Source organism: Notolepis coatsorum (genome assembly GCF_963971535.1).
Source record: "Notolepis coatsorum genome assembly, chromosome: 1".
Lineage (NCBI taxonomy): Eukaryota > Metazoa > Chordata > Actinopteri > Aulopiformes > Paralepididae > Notolepis > Notolepis coatsorum.
Window position 1 is genome coordinate 27,231,932 of NC_140165.1, and position 18,871 is coordinate 27,250,802.

The 18,871-nt window shown below is 40.6% G+C and overlaps 1 protein-coding gene across 3 annotated transcripts in view; it reads left to right on the forward strand.

Annotated features, from left to right (window-relative positions):
* Window positions 1–18,871, forward strand: part of LOC311240980 (CLIP-associating protein 1-A-like) — a 127,226-nt gene that overhangs the window by 36,682 nt on the left and 71,673 nt on the right. For all 3 annotated transcript variants that reach the window (XM_084329617.1, XM_084329618.1, XM_084329619.1), the window contains 5 exons: window positions 269–345; window positions 2,475–2,567; window positions 10,113–10,258; window positions 16,360–16,495; window positions 18,435–18,505. In XM_084329617.1, coding sequence (XP_084185743.1) covers window positions 269–345; window positions 2,475–2,567; window positions 10,113–10,258; window positions 16,360–16,495; window positions 18,435–18,505 — 523 coding nt within the window. The remainder of the gene's footprint in view (window positions 1–268; window positions 346–2,474; window positions 2,568–10,112; window positions 10,259–16,359; window positions 16,496–18,434; window positions 18,506–18,871) is intronic.

The following is an 18,871-nucleotide window of genomic DNA, read 5'->3' on the forward strand; positions in this document are numbered from 1 at the left end:
AAGTGGCTGGCGACTCCACATGTATCAGAGGAGGCATGTGGTAGTTCTACACCCTCCCCAGGCCGACAGTGTGGCAATGCGAGCAACAACGAGGAAGGGAATTGGCATAACAACTAAATTGGGATGGGTGAAAAATACAGAAAATCTAAAACACAGGAAAAGGCCATTTTCACGATACATAAAAATATACTTGGATATACGGTACTTATTTTTTTGACTTGTGTGTGTTTCTCCAGCCTCTGACATGTGTGTTGTGTCTTGTCCTCAGGGAGAGACGGGACGAGCGCCGGGGCCTTGGACGACGAGGACTTCATCCGTGCCTTCGAGGATGTGCCCGTTGTGCAGGTATGGTACCTCATCACAACAAAGTTCATTAGCAGATTATTATTCAGCGATGGTTTTAATGAATGATTGTGTCCATGTCGTTGTTACTCTCGTTGCTTGTTGTTGTCCTGTAGTTTATCGTGTCTGGGGGATCTAGCTGCATGTTATGCACATGACTGTATATTTACACTTCAACTAGTAAAACAGTAATGAGACTAAATGTCATGTGACTAGATTTTCAGATCACCACTTAATTCTTTGTAGTAGCAGTAGGGAGGCACCAATATTTAATTGAAACAAAATAAATACAAATTAAAGTTGAACCTTTATTAATCCCCTTGAGGAAATGCGTCTTTGACCCTAACTATTGGAGCAGTGGTTCAGCCACACAGTGCGGCACCCGGGGACCAACTCCAGTTCTAATGCCAGTACCCTGGTTAAGGGACCAACTCCAGTTCTAATGCCACTACCCTGGTTAAGGGACCAACTCCAGTTCTAATGCCAGTACCCTGGTTAAGGGACCAACTCCAGTTCTAATGCCAGTACCCTGGTCAAGGGACCAACTCCAGTTGTAATGCCAGTACCCTGGTTAAGGGACCAACTGCAGTTGTAATGCCAGTACCCTGGTTAAGGGACCAACTGCAGTTGTAATGCCAGTACCCTGGTTAAGGGACCAACTGCAGTTGTAATGCCAGTACCCTGGTCAAGGGACCAACTCCAGTTGTAATGCCAGTACCCTGGTCAAGGGACCAACTGCAGTTGTAATGCCAGTACCCTGGTTAAGGGACCAACTGCAGTTGTAATGCCAGTACCCTGGTTAAGGGACTAACTCCAGTTGTAATGCCAGTACCCTGGTTAAGGGACTAACTCCAGTTGTAACGCCAGTACCTTGGTCAAGGGACCAACTCCAGTTGTAATGCCAGTACCTTGGTCAAGGGACCAACTCCAGTTGTAATGCCAGTACCTTGGCCAAGGGCAACGGCGCGCTATGGCACATTATGGGTTAAGTGTTAGCTGTTCTGAGAAAACAGCCCTCAAAGACTTTGGCAATGGTTTTCATATTCTCAGCACGATTCCAATTTGAGAGAAGAGAATTTGTGCTTGAAATGGATCCATTTGGATAGTGCTTTACTCTGTCAATGAAATAATATTGATTTGTGCAGTGTTGAAAAACGTCATTTAGAGAACAATCATTGAGTTCTCGTACCCAAATTAGAGTTTTAATTCTGGTTCAGACCTTCTAGAAATGCTAGAATATAAACTTGTTTAAGAGCTCACACAGTCTGAGCCCCCTCCATTGACTGTGGTGCAGCCCCAGATTGTACATTACCGGTTCTCTCTCTGGTTTCTAGCTTTAGGAAAGAGTGGTCCGTGTGCACACAACACTTCCTGGGCCACAGGAAGAACATAATGAATTCAGAAAATGGGTGACATTGCCCTTTTTAAATGGGAACTATTTTACTATTTCTTTCACTATTTGGGCACTTTTACACAATTCCTGTGAGTTTATGGAACACCTCTGTACTTTTTTATAATTTTTTTTCATTGTTTTGTATTTCTAATCAAGTCCTCAAAAACAGCATTTTTCTACCTCAAGATCTTAAGCCGTTTTGAGGCTGGGCTCCAACCACTGTAACCCTAGCCACATCGTCTGCCACATTATTATGCAGCTGAGTCTCTCTGACATCACAAATCAGCACATTTTCAGATGACTCAGTTCAGTGAGGGTGAATATTGTGAGAGGAGAATTGGAAGAATGCGCCAATATGAGAATTAGAGACATAGATCATATTAATATAAGTCCACATAGCTAGGAAACAATGCTAAACACTGAAAAAGGCCATTTATAAGATAGTTCCCCTTTAAGCAACAGTACCCCAGTAAAAAGGTCTATGTAGTGTCCTTTTTTATGATTTACAGTAAGTAAAGTTAAAGGAACACGCCAAAATTGGGGGAAATTCGCTTACCGTCTTCTGCAGAGGAGTCGGACAAGAAGATGGATACCAATTTCCTCTCACAATGTACATTGTCTAAACTTTTCTTCACTTGCTTGTTCTGCTCCATCAACCACCGTCCTGTCCCTTTCCTCTCTATACCTCTCTTTCTCTCTCTCTCCTTCCCTCTCTCCCTCCCTCCCTCACTCTCTCCAGATCTACTCTAACAGGGAGGTAGAGGACGCCATGACAAAGATCAGAGAAGTGCTGTCGGACGACAAGAAGGACTGGGAGCTCCGTGTGACTGCTGTAAGCTGTGCTCTACATTTATACTTGACCTGCCAAAGCTTTGGCTTTAGATCACAATAAATAATGCAGGGTAAAAAGTCATCACAATTTTAGGCCTTAAAAAAAGGTCTTAAATACTTTGATATTTTGATAGGTCTTAAACATTTATTGGATTAGGAAGTTACTTATATGTTGCGATAACGTCTCTGTATCATGTTTCAGTTCAGTTCATTTTTATTTCGGATATTGGACACATAACAATGGTCATTCCATAAATATACAAAGTTACACCAGCTGCTGTTGCAGCATTGTCCAATTGTCCGAAAAGGGCTAGAGAGAAGCACTAGGCTTGTCGGGCCCTACCCCTGAAAAACTTTTTAAATTTATTTTTTTACACATTTACATACATGCATTACTATACATTACCTGCACATGTCTACATGCATACACACCTACCCATATTCATACATTTATGACTACATGATGTTTATAGCATTGCTCTGCATATATACATATATACACATATATATTAGGGATGCTCGATGTAACTGAGGGGTACAATTCCCTGACTGTATTGATAAGTATGGTATCATTAAACCACTACCGCTTTATGTACTTTAATTACTGGCCATACAGTACATGATATATAAATATGATGAACACTTCCCACAATGAATCGGTTCCACACAAAGGTGTAATCAAGTATTTATTGCAGCAAAAGGTACATAATATACTTCACTGTATTTTACTTTGGATGCGCTTATAAGGCAAAGGAATGTGCGTAGGCAAATCAATAATGAATGTCCATTCTCTGGTTACGCATGAGGTAATTATACAACCTGAATCTTAGGGAATTATATCTATGGTACACTAGTAATATATAGCGGGAGATACTGGAAGGGTCCCCCCGGTTGTAAGCCAGCAGGGGTAGAGGATCTGTCGGTAGTAGAGAGTCTGGTCAACGATGACTAAGGAGACTCCAAGTACAGGAGACGGTGCAATAGTCTCTTGATCCACAGACGAATACAGCTGTTCTCCGTAGACTGTAGCTCCACAGTGAAGAAAGCTAGCCGGCCTCAGGCTCTCTGAGGCGCAGACTCGACTGGTCTCCTCACAGGGTAAATCCCACACGTGTAGGCGTCGGCGATTCTCCGCTCCATAAATCACAGGACCAAAACAAATATAATCCAGCCGCAAAGGGCTATGCAGTCGTCGGGTAGATTAATCCAGTGTACATGTCCACCCGGTTCTCGTCTAGGTCTCCTCGGGTGAAAGCGCCATGAAAGCAGCCCAGCCTGGATAAGCACTCTAGCTGATACGAGGAAGCGTTGGTGATGCTGGTCACTGTAGAACTTTAGCCGCACGATACACTATACACAAATAGACTATTACTGACTTAATAGAAATATGTTGCACTCGACGGTATAGCGCCAAACTCTGACAATTCAGTTATTAATTCGCACGCGGTCTCAATGCTCTATTTTGGGGCCAAACAGGCCATACTTCACCGCACGGAGTATCGTGGGTGAGGCTTCAACTTATTGGGTAACTCTACTTCTGTATTCACCTGCGCCATATTTATATGCACGGCGAACAATCTAGTGCCAACCTCATTTCTGTCTCGTATCCCTGGGCAAGGCCGGGCATGTACAGACATGTCTTGACGGTGGCTTTGAACCTGACTCTGGAGGCACGGCCCCGGCGCCTGTGGACCGCTGTCCAATAGGAGACTGAAATATTATGGTCTGTAATAGGCTAAAGGGACATTCCGTGTATATGTACAAGGAATATACAAGGGATATCAAACGATATACAAATACTATGCAATATATATCAATCAATAAATATATATATTCGGTTTAATCTGATCCTTTGTAACACTCGATATTGGCTTTTTTACCTATACCGATATTGTCCAACTCTTAATTTCCGATACTGATATCAACCGATACCGATATATGCAGGGTCCCCCCCCCCCCCCCCAAAAAAACGGAATAATTTCAGGTAATTAACATTACAAGATACAAGAGTTTTATTTGTCACGGCATACAGGTATACAGTGAAATGCGGGGGGTCTCGCCCGCAACGATGTGCATAATACAAGTAATAATATAAGAGTCCAACCAATAGAGCGACATAGTGCAATAAACAAGTAAACAAAGTAGGCATATCGGTATCTGTACATGAGCTATTTACAGAGCATGGTAGGACATGCTAGGTCCTGTGGCAGTGCAGTACACTGTTAGCTACAGATGAGGCATTGGGTCTTTATGTACACTGCTATACAATGCTATATTATACGATCTCAAGCTATACTATTCTTAAAGTGATCTTTCCTTCTGTAAAGTGTCCATAGTGTGAGCGTGTGCAGCATGAGTGTGTGTGTGCGCTCATGTTAAAGTGGCTGCTAGTGTGTGAGCGTGTACAGTGTGTGTGTTGTGTGTGTGCTCATGTGTGCTTGTGCGTGGAGAGTTCAGTGTTCAAGGCTCTGATGGCCTGGGGGAAGAAGCTGAGCCTAAGTCTCTCTGTCCTCGTTACTGGTGCTCGCAGGCGTTTGCCTGACCGCAGCAGCATGAACAGGCTATTGTTGGGGTGGTGAGGGTCTTTCATGATCCTGCAGGCTCTGGATTTGCACCTCTTGTTGTGGAATTAACACATTATGCATACTTTTGACAATAAATAAAATCAGAATTTGTTCTTGCTTGCCTGGGTAAATAAAGGTTATAGAAATGTAAAAAATCTTTTTTTAATTTTTTTTGAAAACCGATACCGATATTTTCCGATATCACATTTTAATGCCAATATCAGCCGATAATATCGGTAGGCCGATACTATCGGACATCCCTAATATATATATATATATAATATATATGTGTATATATTAGAGGTGGGCATAGATACATTTTTTTAATCTAGATTAATCTATCTGCAATCCTGGATTTAATCTAGATTAATCTAGATTAAAATGGCTAAAAAAAAAAAAAAAAACTGCCGAAGGCATTCAAAATATGTGTGTTCTACCCAAATAATGACCAGAAGTAAGTCCTTACTTTTTCTTTCCTCCTTATGTTTCTCAGGCCAGGTGGCCCATTACACCATGAGCCCATCTCCCGTTTCCAAAATGCATTACAGACTGTTTGAAAAAGCTGTTTTGCTATGATAATTGGTAATGAAATATCAAAATAATGTTCAATAAGATGTACTTGTGTTTAATAAGTTGTTTTATTCAGAAGTTAACACAAATAAATAATATTACCAGTACAGTACAGTATCTAGCACACTCTCAGGAGCAAAACAGAAAGAATCATTTCAAACTTGAACTATGTGACATGGCTTGAATCAACTGCTCCAGTGGAGTTGCTCAGTGGCCAATGGTGTCAACTGTGGTTGTACTGGGCAGCTCCCAGGTGTGAATGGAACTGTGTGAATGTGAAGCAGGGCGTTCCTGAAAAAGAGCATCTGTGCTCAGCGAAACCTACCCTGGGTAAATAAAGGTAAAAAAAAAAAAAAAAAAAAATTATTTTTTTATTTTTTTAGATTAATGCGTTAATTATATTATCGCGCGATACTAGTATAGCGTTAACGCAGCACGTTAACGCCGTTAACGGCCCAGCTCTAGTATATATACATACATACATATCCATACATTGCAAAGGGCACCCCATGGGATACATATGATTCATACATTAGTGTTATATGGCATGTATATAAAGTGATATACTATATAGTACACATTACAGTATATACCTGCAGTATATAAGTTTAACACATAATGTGATATAAGATATATAGTATGATATATACAATATAATATACAATATAACAATACAATACCATAATATTATATAGTGTAAATATAGTTTAATATAATATAATAATGCATTCTAATATGATTATATAATGTAATATAATATAAATATAACATATAATATAATATTTAAAAAATGTATGTTTAAATGCGTTTGGGGTGGAAATGTCTGGGCTACGAAGTAAGCAGCCCCCCCCCCCCAAACTATTTGTAAGGAATTACTTCTTTCATCCTAATTTTCTTTCATACTTTATTTGCCAGTATGGTCGTGAAATAGATCAATTCTATTCAAAGTGGTCTTAAAAGTTCAAGTTCAAGTTTGTTTATTAATTGTCACAATAAAATCCACGTACTTTACGGTGAAATGCTTGGAGCCCCTGAGAGTGTGCTTCATACAGTAAAAAGATGTTAAGTAAAAAAGTAAGTAAATGTATGTGAAAGGTCTTATAAAGTCTTAAATTGAACTTGTTGAAACCAGCAGGAACCCTGATAATGATTCACTTCCCAACTCTTCATACCGTTTGTCCGTGATGCACAGATTTAGCAACCATAACTTTTTTTGTTAAAAGGGCACTTCACTAAAAAACACACATATTTTGCACATAATCTCAGACATATCCCAAGGCTCGAAACTGTTTCGCACACATTCATTTAGTTTAACGGTTATTGAGAGTTAATGACTTTGAATATCAGAGGACACTGAATCCTTGTTGTGTTAATTAGGGATGGGTACCGAATTCGGTACTTTTAAGGTACCGAACCGAAACACGTCGGTACTACCGAGTATCGATTCAAGTGAGATACAGAAAAAAATATATATATATATTTTTTTTTACCTTTTTTCTTTTCATGTCAACGTTCACACGCACAATATATGCTTACCTAGGATTTGACTTGATTCAACAACAAAGCAGTCGGAGCGATGGCAAGCCGAAAACGGTCGAAATTGTAGTTATTTGAAGTTTGGATTGTTTTTTTTACGACTGAGGTAGGTAAATAAAAATGTGAGACTAAAGTACCGAAAAAAGGTACCGTTGGGTACCGGTAACGATTCACAGGTACCGGTACCGTATCGGTTCAAATGTGAAAGGTACCCATCCCTAGTGTTAATTACAGCTCAATGTAATGATGTAGATGAAAGAATAGAGATAAGGATTGCAATAGGGAAGAGGAACACTCTGTGCACGTCGCACTGGGCCCCTTAATGTACTGGGGCCAGTGATGCCAGTAACGCGTTACTAAGTAACGCGTTATTGTAATCTGATTACTTTTCCCCGAAAATAGTAATCTAACGCGTTAATCTTTAAAAGCCAGTAATCTGATTGCAGTTACTTGTCCAAGTGGCTGTGCGTTACTATTTCATTACTATCTCATCATAAATTCATAATGCAGGCGGAATGCAGTATTTTATTTCGTTTTCGACAGTCAAAAATACATTTTGAGCTGTTTTTCTTATTTGGGAGTGACGTCGTGTGGCAGTGAAAGGGTTAAATGCACAAGAATGTGTCCCGCGGCGTGACTGGACCCTCTGTCTGTGAGTGACTCTGCTTTGGTCCAATCACATTCCCCATCCACAGTCTGCGAATCAGAGGCAGAGTAGGGCGGGTCTTCACAGCACGTCATGTGACATATGCGCCAATCGTGTGACAGCAGGGCTCCGTTGTTACAGCCTCGTCTGCACGGAGAATTCCACCCCAAAACGCTTGTCTAAACGCAAAATTAAAAGTGAAACCGCAAGACGACTTTTGCGGTTTCTGTTCAGACTTCCATCCCAAAACGCTCGTCTAAACGTAGCCTCAGTCACTACTTCACGTTTGTGTCAGCTAAGCCGGGTGAAAAAAACATTCATATGCGGAGGAAACAAAATACTGTCTACCGCTAAAAACAGCACATCCAATTGCATTGAAAGCATCTGGAATCACAACACTAGCTGACGCTTCGACTAGGTACAGGAGGACTCGGAGGTCCACCAGCCAAACAGCAAAAGAGAGAGATTGTTTCTTTCCCTTTTGATTAATGTATATTTGATGGTGGCAGAGCAAAAGCTCTTATTTGCCAGATTTACAGTTAATTTACATGTTAAAGAGAGACTGATTGTATGTTTATAGAGAGACATTTATAAAAAAATGTAATAGTTACAGTTGATATAATTGAATAGTTCAGCCTGCATTTGTTAGATGTGATACACTGGTTTTGTAAAACCACTGGCTGGCTGCTCTAATGCTGTGAGCATCATAGACTGTTGCTTTACCATACTTGATGGTACAGAAGCTGAAGCACTAGTTTAACAATTTACGTTATGTGCAGAGAAAAAAGTTAAAAACAATTTATGCACTTTCAATAAAGCGTTTAAAAAAAACTGTTGGGGGAACGACGACGACTTCGTAACCTAGTTACTTTCAAAGTAACTAAGTTACTCTGATAATCAAGTAATCAGTAAAGTAACTTAGATTACTTTTTAAAGGAGTAATCAGTAATCAGTAATCAGATTACTTTTACAAGTAATCTGTGGCATCACTGACTGGGGCAGCCAGGCAGGGAAGGAAATGATGAATAAAAGATGTGGTGTGTTGCTACACCAAAAACAGAGAGGTGCTGGAAAATAAATAATTAAAGGAGACATATTTTAGTCCTTTTCAACAAGTTAATATAGATCTTTGAGGTCCCCTAAACATGTCTTAAGTTTTTTTTGCTGAAAAAAAAGAAATAAAGACTATGCATTCTAGCAGCCTCTATACCTCTCTGTTTCAGTCATGTTCTAATTCTAGCAGCCTCTATACCTCTCTGTTTCTGTGCCTGTAATGAGTGAGCACATTAATCAACATCTTCAGTTTACAATTTTTTTTTTTTTTTTTTTATTTAACCTTTATTTAACCAGGAAGTCCCATTGAGATACAATATCTCTTTTGCAAGGGAGACCTGTGTATGTAAATGTGCCAGCATTAGCTAATGCGCTAGTTTTCATCTGTAGTCCCTGCCTACCAGGCATACATGTCTTTATGGTGTGGGAGGAAACCAGAGTACCTGGAGGAAACCCACGCGAACACAGGGAGAACATGCAAACTCCACACAGAAGGGCCCCTGCTGGGGTTCGAACCCAGGACCTTCTTGCTGTGAGGCAGCAGTGCTAACCACTGTAGACGTTGCAGATGAAATATGACTCAAAATACAGCAATAGCATAGCAATCGTACTGTTGAAAGTGTTATGAACACATTTTAGGTTAAACTTTAGATAGAAAAGAGAATATTTACGCACAAGCCGACATCTTGTACTCGTGCATTTTATCAAGATATCTTCACACGCTTAATATACGCATACGAGGCACTTACTAACTGTGGCGATTGTGGCTGCAATTCTGAATGGCTTGTTTCAAGACGGAGGGTTCTCGTCATGGCTGAACTGCAGAAAAGGCACAATACACGTATTTAACATTTTCTCAGTGTTGGGACAACTCTTCATTCTGTAAAAACAATGCAACACTCAGGAAAAGGCATTTTAAAAATAGATTCTTTACAAAATAATTGGAACAAACATGATCCAAAGATTCAAGGAAGTAGTATAACATTTTTCAAAGTATACATATGATTCTGATATTTATATTAGAGTATTGGTAGTCATATTAAAGTCTCAAATACATTTCAGAGCAAAACTAAGTTTTGTATTGTGCCTTTTAATTGACAACTATTACTAATTACGGTATATATCTTTTCGTGACTAACTTTTCTTCCTCTCACTTCCCTTGGCGTTATTGGCGCAGCTGAAGAAGGTGCGTTCGCTGCTACTGGCCGGCGCGGTGGAGTTTGATGGCTTTGCACAGCAGCTTCGCCTCATGGAGGCGGCCTTCAAGCTCTCCGCCAAGGACCTGCGCTCGCAGGTGGTGAGAGAGGCCTGCATCACTTTTGGGTAAGGCTCGGTTCATAAGAAGACCTAACTCTCTTCAACTCACTCATCCCAAACACTGCCTCCCTTGGCAACACCTTGACAACCACCTTTAGCTTGTCCCATTCAGTCACGCTTTGATGCCATTATTTTCTATGAAAACTAGCCTACCGGGACTTGCAGTTTAAGTTTATTTGCAAAAGGGACGGTGCATATTAATCAACATTCAAATGTAAATACGCCAGAATTAGCCAGAAGGCTAGATTTCATCTGTAGTCCCTGGCCAAGATGTTAAAAAAGGCATCAACCTAACGTGATAAAAAATGTTATCACACATAACATACATCAAATAGGCCTACATAAAATAGGGCTGGGCGATAAAATGATAACGATAATTATCGCGATATGTTTTTCCTCATCGATATGAAACGTGGTCGATAATAAATCGATAATAATTTTTTTTTTTAATTATTATTGTCACCTGCAACAGGGCAGCTTTAAAACCAGAGACGGTGGACAGACTTGTCTTTCTTACCTGCAACTTAAAGTAATGGCTTTGCTTGTCCAAATGACGATACTGACCAGTATCGGTTTGAAACCGTCTGTACACTAGGGCTGTCCCCGACTAAGGATTTGGATAGTCGACTTTGATTGATTGAGTATATATAATTATACTGGCATTGAGTATAATTATATATATATTGTTTTTTATAAAAAAAAAATTCCATTTGGGCTGTGGGGGGTGCTTAATGTCTTAGCGTTAGCCACGCGTATAGGCCTCTTTTCTTTTGGAAAGAATGAAATGAAAAAAAATATATATAAAGAATTTAAATTAAAAGAATTATTATAATAGGCCTACTTTTTTTAAATTTTTTATTTTTGCATTCGACTAAGGTTTGCAGTCGACTACGGCTCCTTTCGATCGATTATTCGACTAATAGGTGCCAGCCCTACTGTACACAGTAGGCTATGTGTGCTAGCAGAGCTAGTCTCCAGTCGCGAGTCATGGTTCACGTGTGGTTTGGTGGTTTGCGCCAAAAGATGGAAAAGAAACTAATAGAGCCAGAACTGTTCAACTCCCCTGGAGCCACAGCCACTTTTTTTGGTACTTTCGCTTTCAAACTAGCTGCAGCCTGAGAACTGGAGTGTGAGGGGCTGTAACACTAAAGATGGCGACAACGACAAAGAATTGCTGCAAAATAAAAATAAAATTTAATACTAATAAAAATATCGATAATTATCGATATCGAACAATATGATTATTATTATATATATTTTTGATAACATTTTTGGCCATATCGCCCAGCCCTAACATAAAATACAATTCATCATCACAATATACACATTTTAACAAAAATACACATATAAAACAGAATAAAGGCGAATTGCATACACACAGTTAATAGTGCTGTGACAAACTGTCAAAAAGGGCTTTAGTTTTTGAGATACCCCTACCGGAGGTAGAACAAAACACAAGCATTGTAACTGAGGGGTACAATTCCCTGACTGTATTAATCAAGTACTGATATCATTGAATCACTACCGACTTGTACATTGCTGGCCAACACCGTACAAAAGTATTCTAGATGACGACACTTCACAATAACACGGTTTTCCACACAGAATACTAGTTTACAATATTTATTACACAAAGGGGATATTAGGTTACATCACTTGGTCACTTTAGATGCGCTTATAAGGCAAATAGAATGTGCAGGTAAATCAATAATGGATATTAAGGATTATCTAGGGATCTTCTGGGAAAGGGTGTACTACCGGTTGTAAGCCAGCAGAGGGGGCCAAAGCTCTATGCAAGTCAATGGTTCAAGGGGGTGATGTCACCCCTGTGGCAGCGGGGAGAGGCAGCCTGATCCCAGGGTGCGCTCCGTGTAGGTGAGAGCCGTCGAGCCTCTGTTACGACAGAGACAGGCTTGAGTGATGGTCTCACGGGCAGGTGTAAATCCCACAGTAGCAGTGGGGTAGGCGGTTCTCTGTTCCAGCAGCTTGGTCAAAGCAATGAAGAAGAATAATCCTTGCCCGGAGAGTGGCACTGCCGGTGGGGTGTAAGTCCTCCGTGGTGCTGCTGCTCCGGTGTAGATATCCTCTCCGGTGCGGTAGTGCACGGCTGAACTTGACGTTACTGTACTATTAGCACGCGGCAATAAGTGCTCTATTATAGACACACAATTACCCACTTCACGTGGTCTTTGACTCGTAATGAAGGTTTACTAATATATATAGAACGATACGACAAACAGACGTATTTAGAATAACACGAGACTATGTTGGGGCGATACGAGCCCTGCTGCACCGCACGTTGCGTAGTGGGTAAGGCTTTACTCGGTAACTGCACCAGACTGAACTGAAGGCGAACTGAAAGAGAACTGCTAGGGGGGTTCTGTATTCTTGCGCCATATTTATATCCACGGTGAACAAATAGTACCTATCTCATTTCTGTCGCCCCTAGGTCTCGTAGCCGTGGGCGAAAGCGGGCATGTTCAGACATATCTCGTCGGTACCTTTCAAGTCAGCTCGAGTGGGCAAGGCTTTACTCGGTACCTGACGCCATGGGATCGCTTCCAATAGAGGAATGAATATTATGGTCTGTCCTGCTAGACTAAAGGGATATTCCGTGCATATTGTACAAAGAATATACAGGGGATATCAAACGACATACAAATATTATACATGGGATCTCAGGCAATAAATATATATATTCGGTTTAATCTGACCCTTTGTAACAAGCATGTTTTTCCTCATCTCTAAGGTCTCCCATATATGAAATGGATTCTTGTATAAAAATATTTACTACAAAACTTGTTAAATTGATATATTGTTATACACCCCCAAAGGAAAAAAGAACCAAAATATAGCCTGGCCGTATGGGAGTTGAGGCATATAAACTCATGTAGATTAATAATACAAGCTCCAAGAGCTTTCAAACTTGACATGCTAGCAGTCAGACAGTTGCTTAACCTAATAGAAAAACCTGGATGTGAATATCTTTATGCATGTAGGAGATATATACCTATGTACACATACTTAAAATAAGCGGAAATGTAAAAAATGAATATCTATGCAGAATGTTCTCATTTACTTTGTAGTAGCTCTGCCATGGATTGTCATAGAAACACAGATGAGGGCTTTTCCGGAAAGGTGTGGTTGTGCTGAATCCAGCAATACCACATGTGTAAATATAGCATGCATGGTCAGGGAGTTACATCAGTAAATGTATGAGGTGTCCTAAATTAAAGAAAATGAAACTTAACATTGACATAATGAAGTCTTCAGTCCAAAGCCCATTATCAGTGGTGAGAAGCATGTTGACAAATTCAATGTTACTGCAAAGTAAAGTCACTTGAGGTAATGTTCTGGTTAGGGATGCTCGATATTGGCTTTTTTACCGATACCAATATACCGATATTGTCCAACTCTTAATTTCCGATACCGATATCAACCGATACCGATATATGCAGGGTTTCCCCCCCCCAAAAAATGGAATAATTTCAGGTAATTAACATTACATATCTCTTGTTGTGGAATTAACACAACATATTATGCATACTTTTGACAATAAATAAAATCAGAATTTGTTCTTACTTGCTTGCCTGGGTAAATGAAGGTTATAGGAATGTAAAAAAAAAAAATTTATTATTATTTTTTTTTAAAAACCGATACCGATATTTTCCGATATCACATTTTAATGCCGATATCGGCCAATAATATCGTACATCCCTAGTTCTGGTCTATAATGTTAATATATTTATGATACATTTAATAAATTATACATTTCATATGATACTTCATATGGAAACAAAGATCCAATTGAATCAGGTTGAAATTGAAATAGAACACCTTTACTTCAATCTACTGCATTCTGAGCCCCCTGCTGTATTCACTGTACACACATGACTGTGTGGCCAGGTTCAGCTCCAACTCCATAGTGAAGTTTGCGGACGACACGGTGGTGGTGGGGCTGATCTCTAACAATGACAAGAAGGCCTATCGGGAGGAGGTTGATGAACTGGCACGCTGGTGCCGGAATAACAGCCTACTCCTGAACATTGGTAAAACCAAAGAGCTGATCGTGGATTTTAGGAGAATACAGCAGGTGACACACACGTCACTGCGGATAAATGGGGCTATCGTGGACAGGGTGAGCAGTTTCAAGTACCTGGGAGTCTACATCACAACACACATAGATTCTGTGGTGAAAAAGGCGAAACAGCGCCTCCATCACCTGAGACAGTTAAGGAAGTTCAGAGTATCGGGAAGATACTCCACTCCTTCTATTCCGGGGCTGTAGAGAGCATTCTGACTGGAAACATCACTGCCTGGTTTGGAAACAGCACGGCACAATACAGGAAGGCCCTCCAGAGAGTGGTGCACTCAGCAGAGCGTACTACGGGTATCGCACTACCACCCCTGCAGGACTTATATAACAGGAGGTGCAAATACAGAGCCTGCAGAATAATGAAAGACTCCCACCACCCAAACAACAGCCTGTTCAAGCTGCTGCGGTCAGGCAAGCACCTACGTACACACGCTACGAGCACAGAGAGACTCCGGCTCAGCTTCTTCCCCCAGGCCATCAGAACACTGAACTCTCCACTCTCCACAAATACACATGAGCACACACACGCAACACAAAAGGAAAGAACAGATGTGGTTCTTGTATAGTCTAGATATAGTAAGTAAAACATAATGACAGAGTTAAAATTGTATATTGTATAGTAGTGTACATGGGAACCAGTGCCTTCTCAGGAATTTAGCATGTCTATTTTGATCATGCACATCTTATGTCTTACCTGTTTTTTTTCTCTGTCTATTTTATTATTGTATTATTGCACAATCGATGCAGGCATGACCACCCACATTTCACTGTATGCCCTGGTATGTATGTGACAAATAAACCTCTTGATTCTTGATTCTAGCAACACATCACCGTCACTCATCCACATTATCATCAGTGACTAAATTGATCATATTCGGGCAGTCAACAATCTCCCCTGCCCCCCCCATGCACACACAGACACAACACTAAGGGAATAGTACAATTTTCTTTTATACCCCCCCTGTTATGTCTATTATGTCTTACGTCTTTATTATTTTAATGCTGTGTTTTAGGACTCTATTTTTATTATCTAGGACTGTGTGACTGCTAGCACCTAGGGCTGCATTTAAAATTTCGTTGTAACATTGTGACAATGACAATAAAGATCATTTATTCATTCATTCATAAACGTTAGCCTTGTGCTAATCGCATTATCATTGCTAATGTCGGTGAATGTTTCCTACTCAATATTTAGGCTACATGTTGTCTTGTACAAAGGCGTTCACAAATCATACAGTACAGGGAATAATCGGCAAGCCATTCAGATGACATGAAAACATGATGGCTAACTGTGATATTGAATAAACATTAGCTGATATTAGCTATGCCAATTGTGATAAATGAATGATTGAAACCTTTATTTCCCCTAATGGATTTTACTCTCGACAACTGAGTCCACAGATTGGCGCTTTGTTGATGTTGTTCCTACTTCTGTTCGGATGCCAAAGGGATATGGCTGCTAGCGGGCTTATTTGATATCCGCTGCTTCATTACATTAATTGTCTGCGCCGTTGTTAGACTATCACTCTTGTTTTTCTTTGTGGGGATGAATATGCGAGCGGTCTTACTAGACGTGTGCATTTCCTGAACCTTCATCAATCACTGGGGAAATGGGCGTAGTGCAAGGCTGCTGAATGGACATGCTGGCAGAATTGTAGACGGACAATAACAGAAAACAGTGGGTGTTATGTCCACTGGAGGAAGGAGGAAATAAGTGGTGAGCAGGTATAAGTTCAGTACAACAATAATACATTTAGATGCCGATCATCTGGCAGAGGTTCATCACTAGAAATAAATGTTTTATAAAAATCATATGATAATAAATTACAATATTAACCCTTTTGTTATGCCGTATAATTCCTTTATAGGCCCTTTTAAATATGATCATGTAATCCTAATAATGATCATAGTAATCCTAATAAATAAAATGTACAAAGGGTCCAAACTCCAAACCCATCTATCCATCCATCCATCTCTAACAACAGCCTCTTGTCTCCTCTCTTTGATCCAGTCACCTGTCGTCGTTGCTGGGCACCCGGTTCGACCATGCGGCAGAGGCCATCATGCCTGCCCTCCTCAACCTAGTCGCCAACAGTGCCAAAATCATGGCCACCTCCGGAGTGGTCGCCATCCGCATCATCATCCGGGTAAGTGGGCCAACTCAGAAAACACACCAAGGCTCTCCGTCTCCCTTCACACATGTAAAACCAGTCATTCTCAGTTTTAATATGCAAAACCCCTCGTAGACCGGCAGTGTCACTAACTCACATAGTCCGTCACTCAACGGTTAGCTACTCTGCCCCTGGTGGCATCTCTCATGCATTGCAGTTTTTGTAGGGCCAGACCGCTTGCACACTTAAGGTAACCTACTTGCGTTCAGCGTCCCACGCCTAGCACGCCCCCGCGGCGACGCGGCAGCGCCAGGCGGCAGAGACGCGCATGTTGCCGCGGCATTATGCATACGCAATCCCCCCTGTTTTAACATCGACGGTTAGCTCAACTCGTTCCTCAGCTTGCTGTGGAGCCTGCGGTCCAGTTGGTGACAAGTTCGAATCACTTCAATTTCTTATAAACGTAACTAGCGTCTGTCTTTCTTTCGCCGGTTAAGTTTAGGCATTCTTTCGGAGTTGGTTAAGGTTAGGGTTAAGTTTAGGCATTCTTTCGGAGTTGGTTAAGGTTAGAGTTTGTCGCAGAGCATGGCAATAGAATGCCTGTCTTTCTTTCGCCGGAGCAGCAGCCTATTTCTGCTCTGCCGCGGTCACATGGGCGTCGTGGCCAATCAGAGAAACGCTGAACGCAAGTAGGTTACCTTAAGTGTTCACGCGGCCAGACCATCATGAAGATGTTGTAGCGTGTACTTGTGTAGTGGAGATGCCCTTCACTAAAAAACGAATTATAAAAATGTATGTATGGTTAAAGGAACATGTCTACATTATGGGAAAGCACTTACCGTCTTCTCCAGAGTCGGACAAGAAGATGGATACAAATGTCCTCTCTGTGTGTTCAGTAGAAAGCTATTCGGCTGCAAGCAAGCCTACCTTAGCACAAATGAATGGAAGCCGATACGGACCACTAGCCTAGTTTAAAACTCCGGGAGAGGTGCATATCTGCTTTCATTCAGTTGTGCAAAGCTAGGCTAGCTTGCAGCCGGATATCTTTCTATTGGTCTTGGAAATTGGTATCTGATCTTCTTGCCTGAATCCAGAGAAAATGGTAAGCACATTTCCCATAATGTTGACGTGTTCCTTAACTCCTCTTGGAAGCACTTTGACTATACAGATAGTTATTTGTGACTTTGACTATACAGATTGTTATTTGTGACTTTGCCTATACAGATTGTTATTTGTGACTTTGCCTATACAGATTGTTATTTGTGACTTTGCCTATACAGATTGTTATTTGTGACTTTGCCTATACAGATTATTTTTTTGACTTTGCCTATACAGATAGTTATTTGTGACTTTGCCTATACAGATTGTTATTTGTGACTTTGACTATACAGATTGTTATTTGTGACTTTGACTATACAGATTGTTATTTGTGCAGAACTTGTTACCGGAGCTCCTTTTTCAAATTCTTACCCTGGAATCACATTCACCTTCTTCCCTGACATCTTTAGTTGCATGTGTGATGTCACTAATAGGTTGAATCATGGGCCAATATGTGGTAACTAGGGTTGGGTATCGGTTTGACCTTGACCTATATGAGGCCATTTAGGCTTTTGCTGACGTCAACTTCTTATTTTGAAGGTGCTATAGATACATTTTTATGTCGAGTAATTGTGTTCTTAAAATAGTACACCCACAGAGCTTTTAGAAAAGTGCAGAATAAAATCATTGCTTTGTCCCCCAAAGAATGATTGATTAATGAATTTATCATTTAAAAAACGTTTGCGGGTCCAAAATGAATGTTGTTGTTTACATGTTGCAGGCATGTACTTCCCATTTCCCCACATTGAATGCACCTGATTGGATAAATGTCATGCCGGTGCTCTAGTGTGACATATAGGGGCTGAATGGTATCTATAGCACCTTTTTTTAAATGTGAAACAATTTTTCGATGTATTATGGATCCTGTGTCTTCCAGCACACCCACTACCCTCGTCTCATCCCCATCGTGGCCAGCAACTGTACCGCCAAGTCTGTGGGCGTCAGAAGGTGAGATAGCCAGGCTGAACAGTGTTTATAAAAAAGAAAATTCCCAAGTTACTTGTTGAGATGGTCATTTGTAATACTCCTCGTTTGTGGGTGAAGTAATGGTACTGCCCAAGGGCTTGATCTATGTTGTATGTATTATACCATTTTGGGCATAAAGTATGTATAACTTATTTTAAGTAGGGCTATCAATATTAACACGTCCATTTATTTTTCTTAAATGAAAAAGAATTAAGGCAATTATCCGCTTTAACCTTTTTGACCCTAGCCATCTTCCGTAGCTTGGACACCCAGCCGCAGTGGCTGGTGTGTTCACATTCCTGATCACTCAGACATGCAAACTGGGAGAATGATAACTGACCAGACATT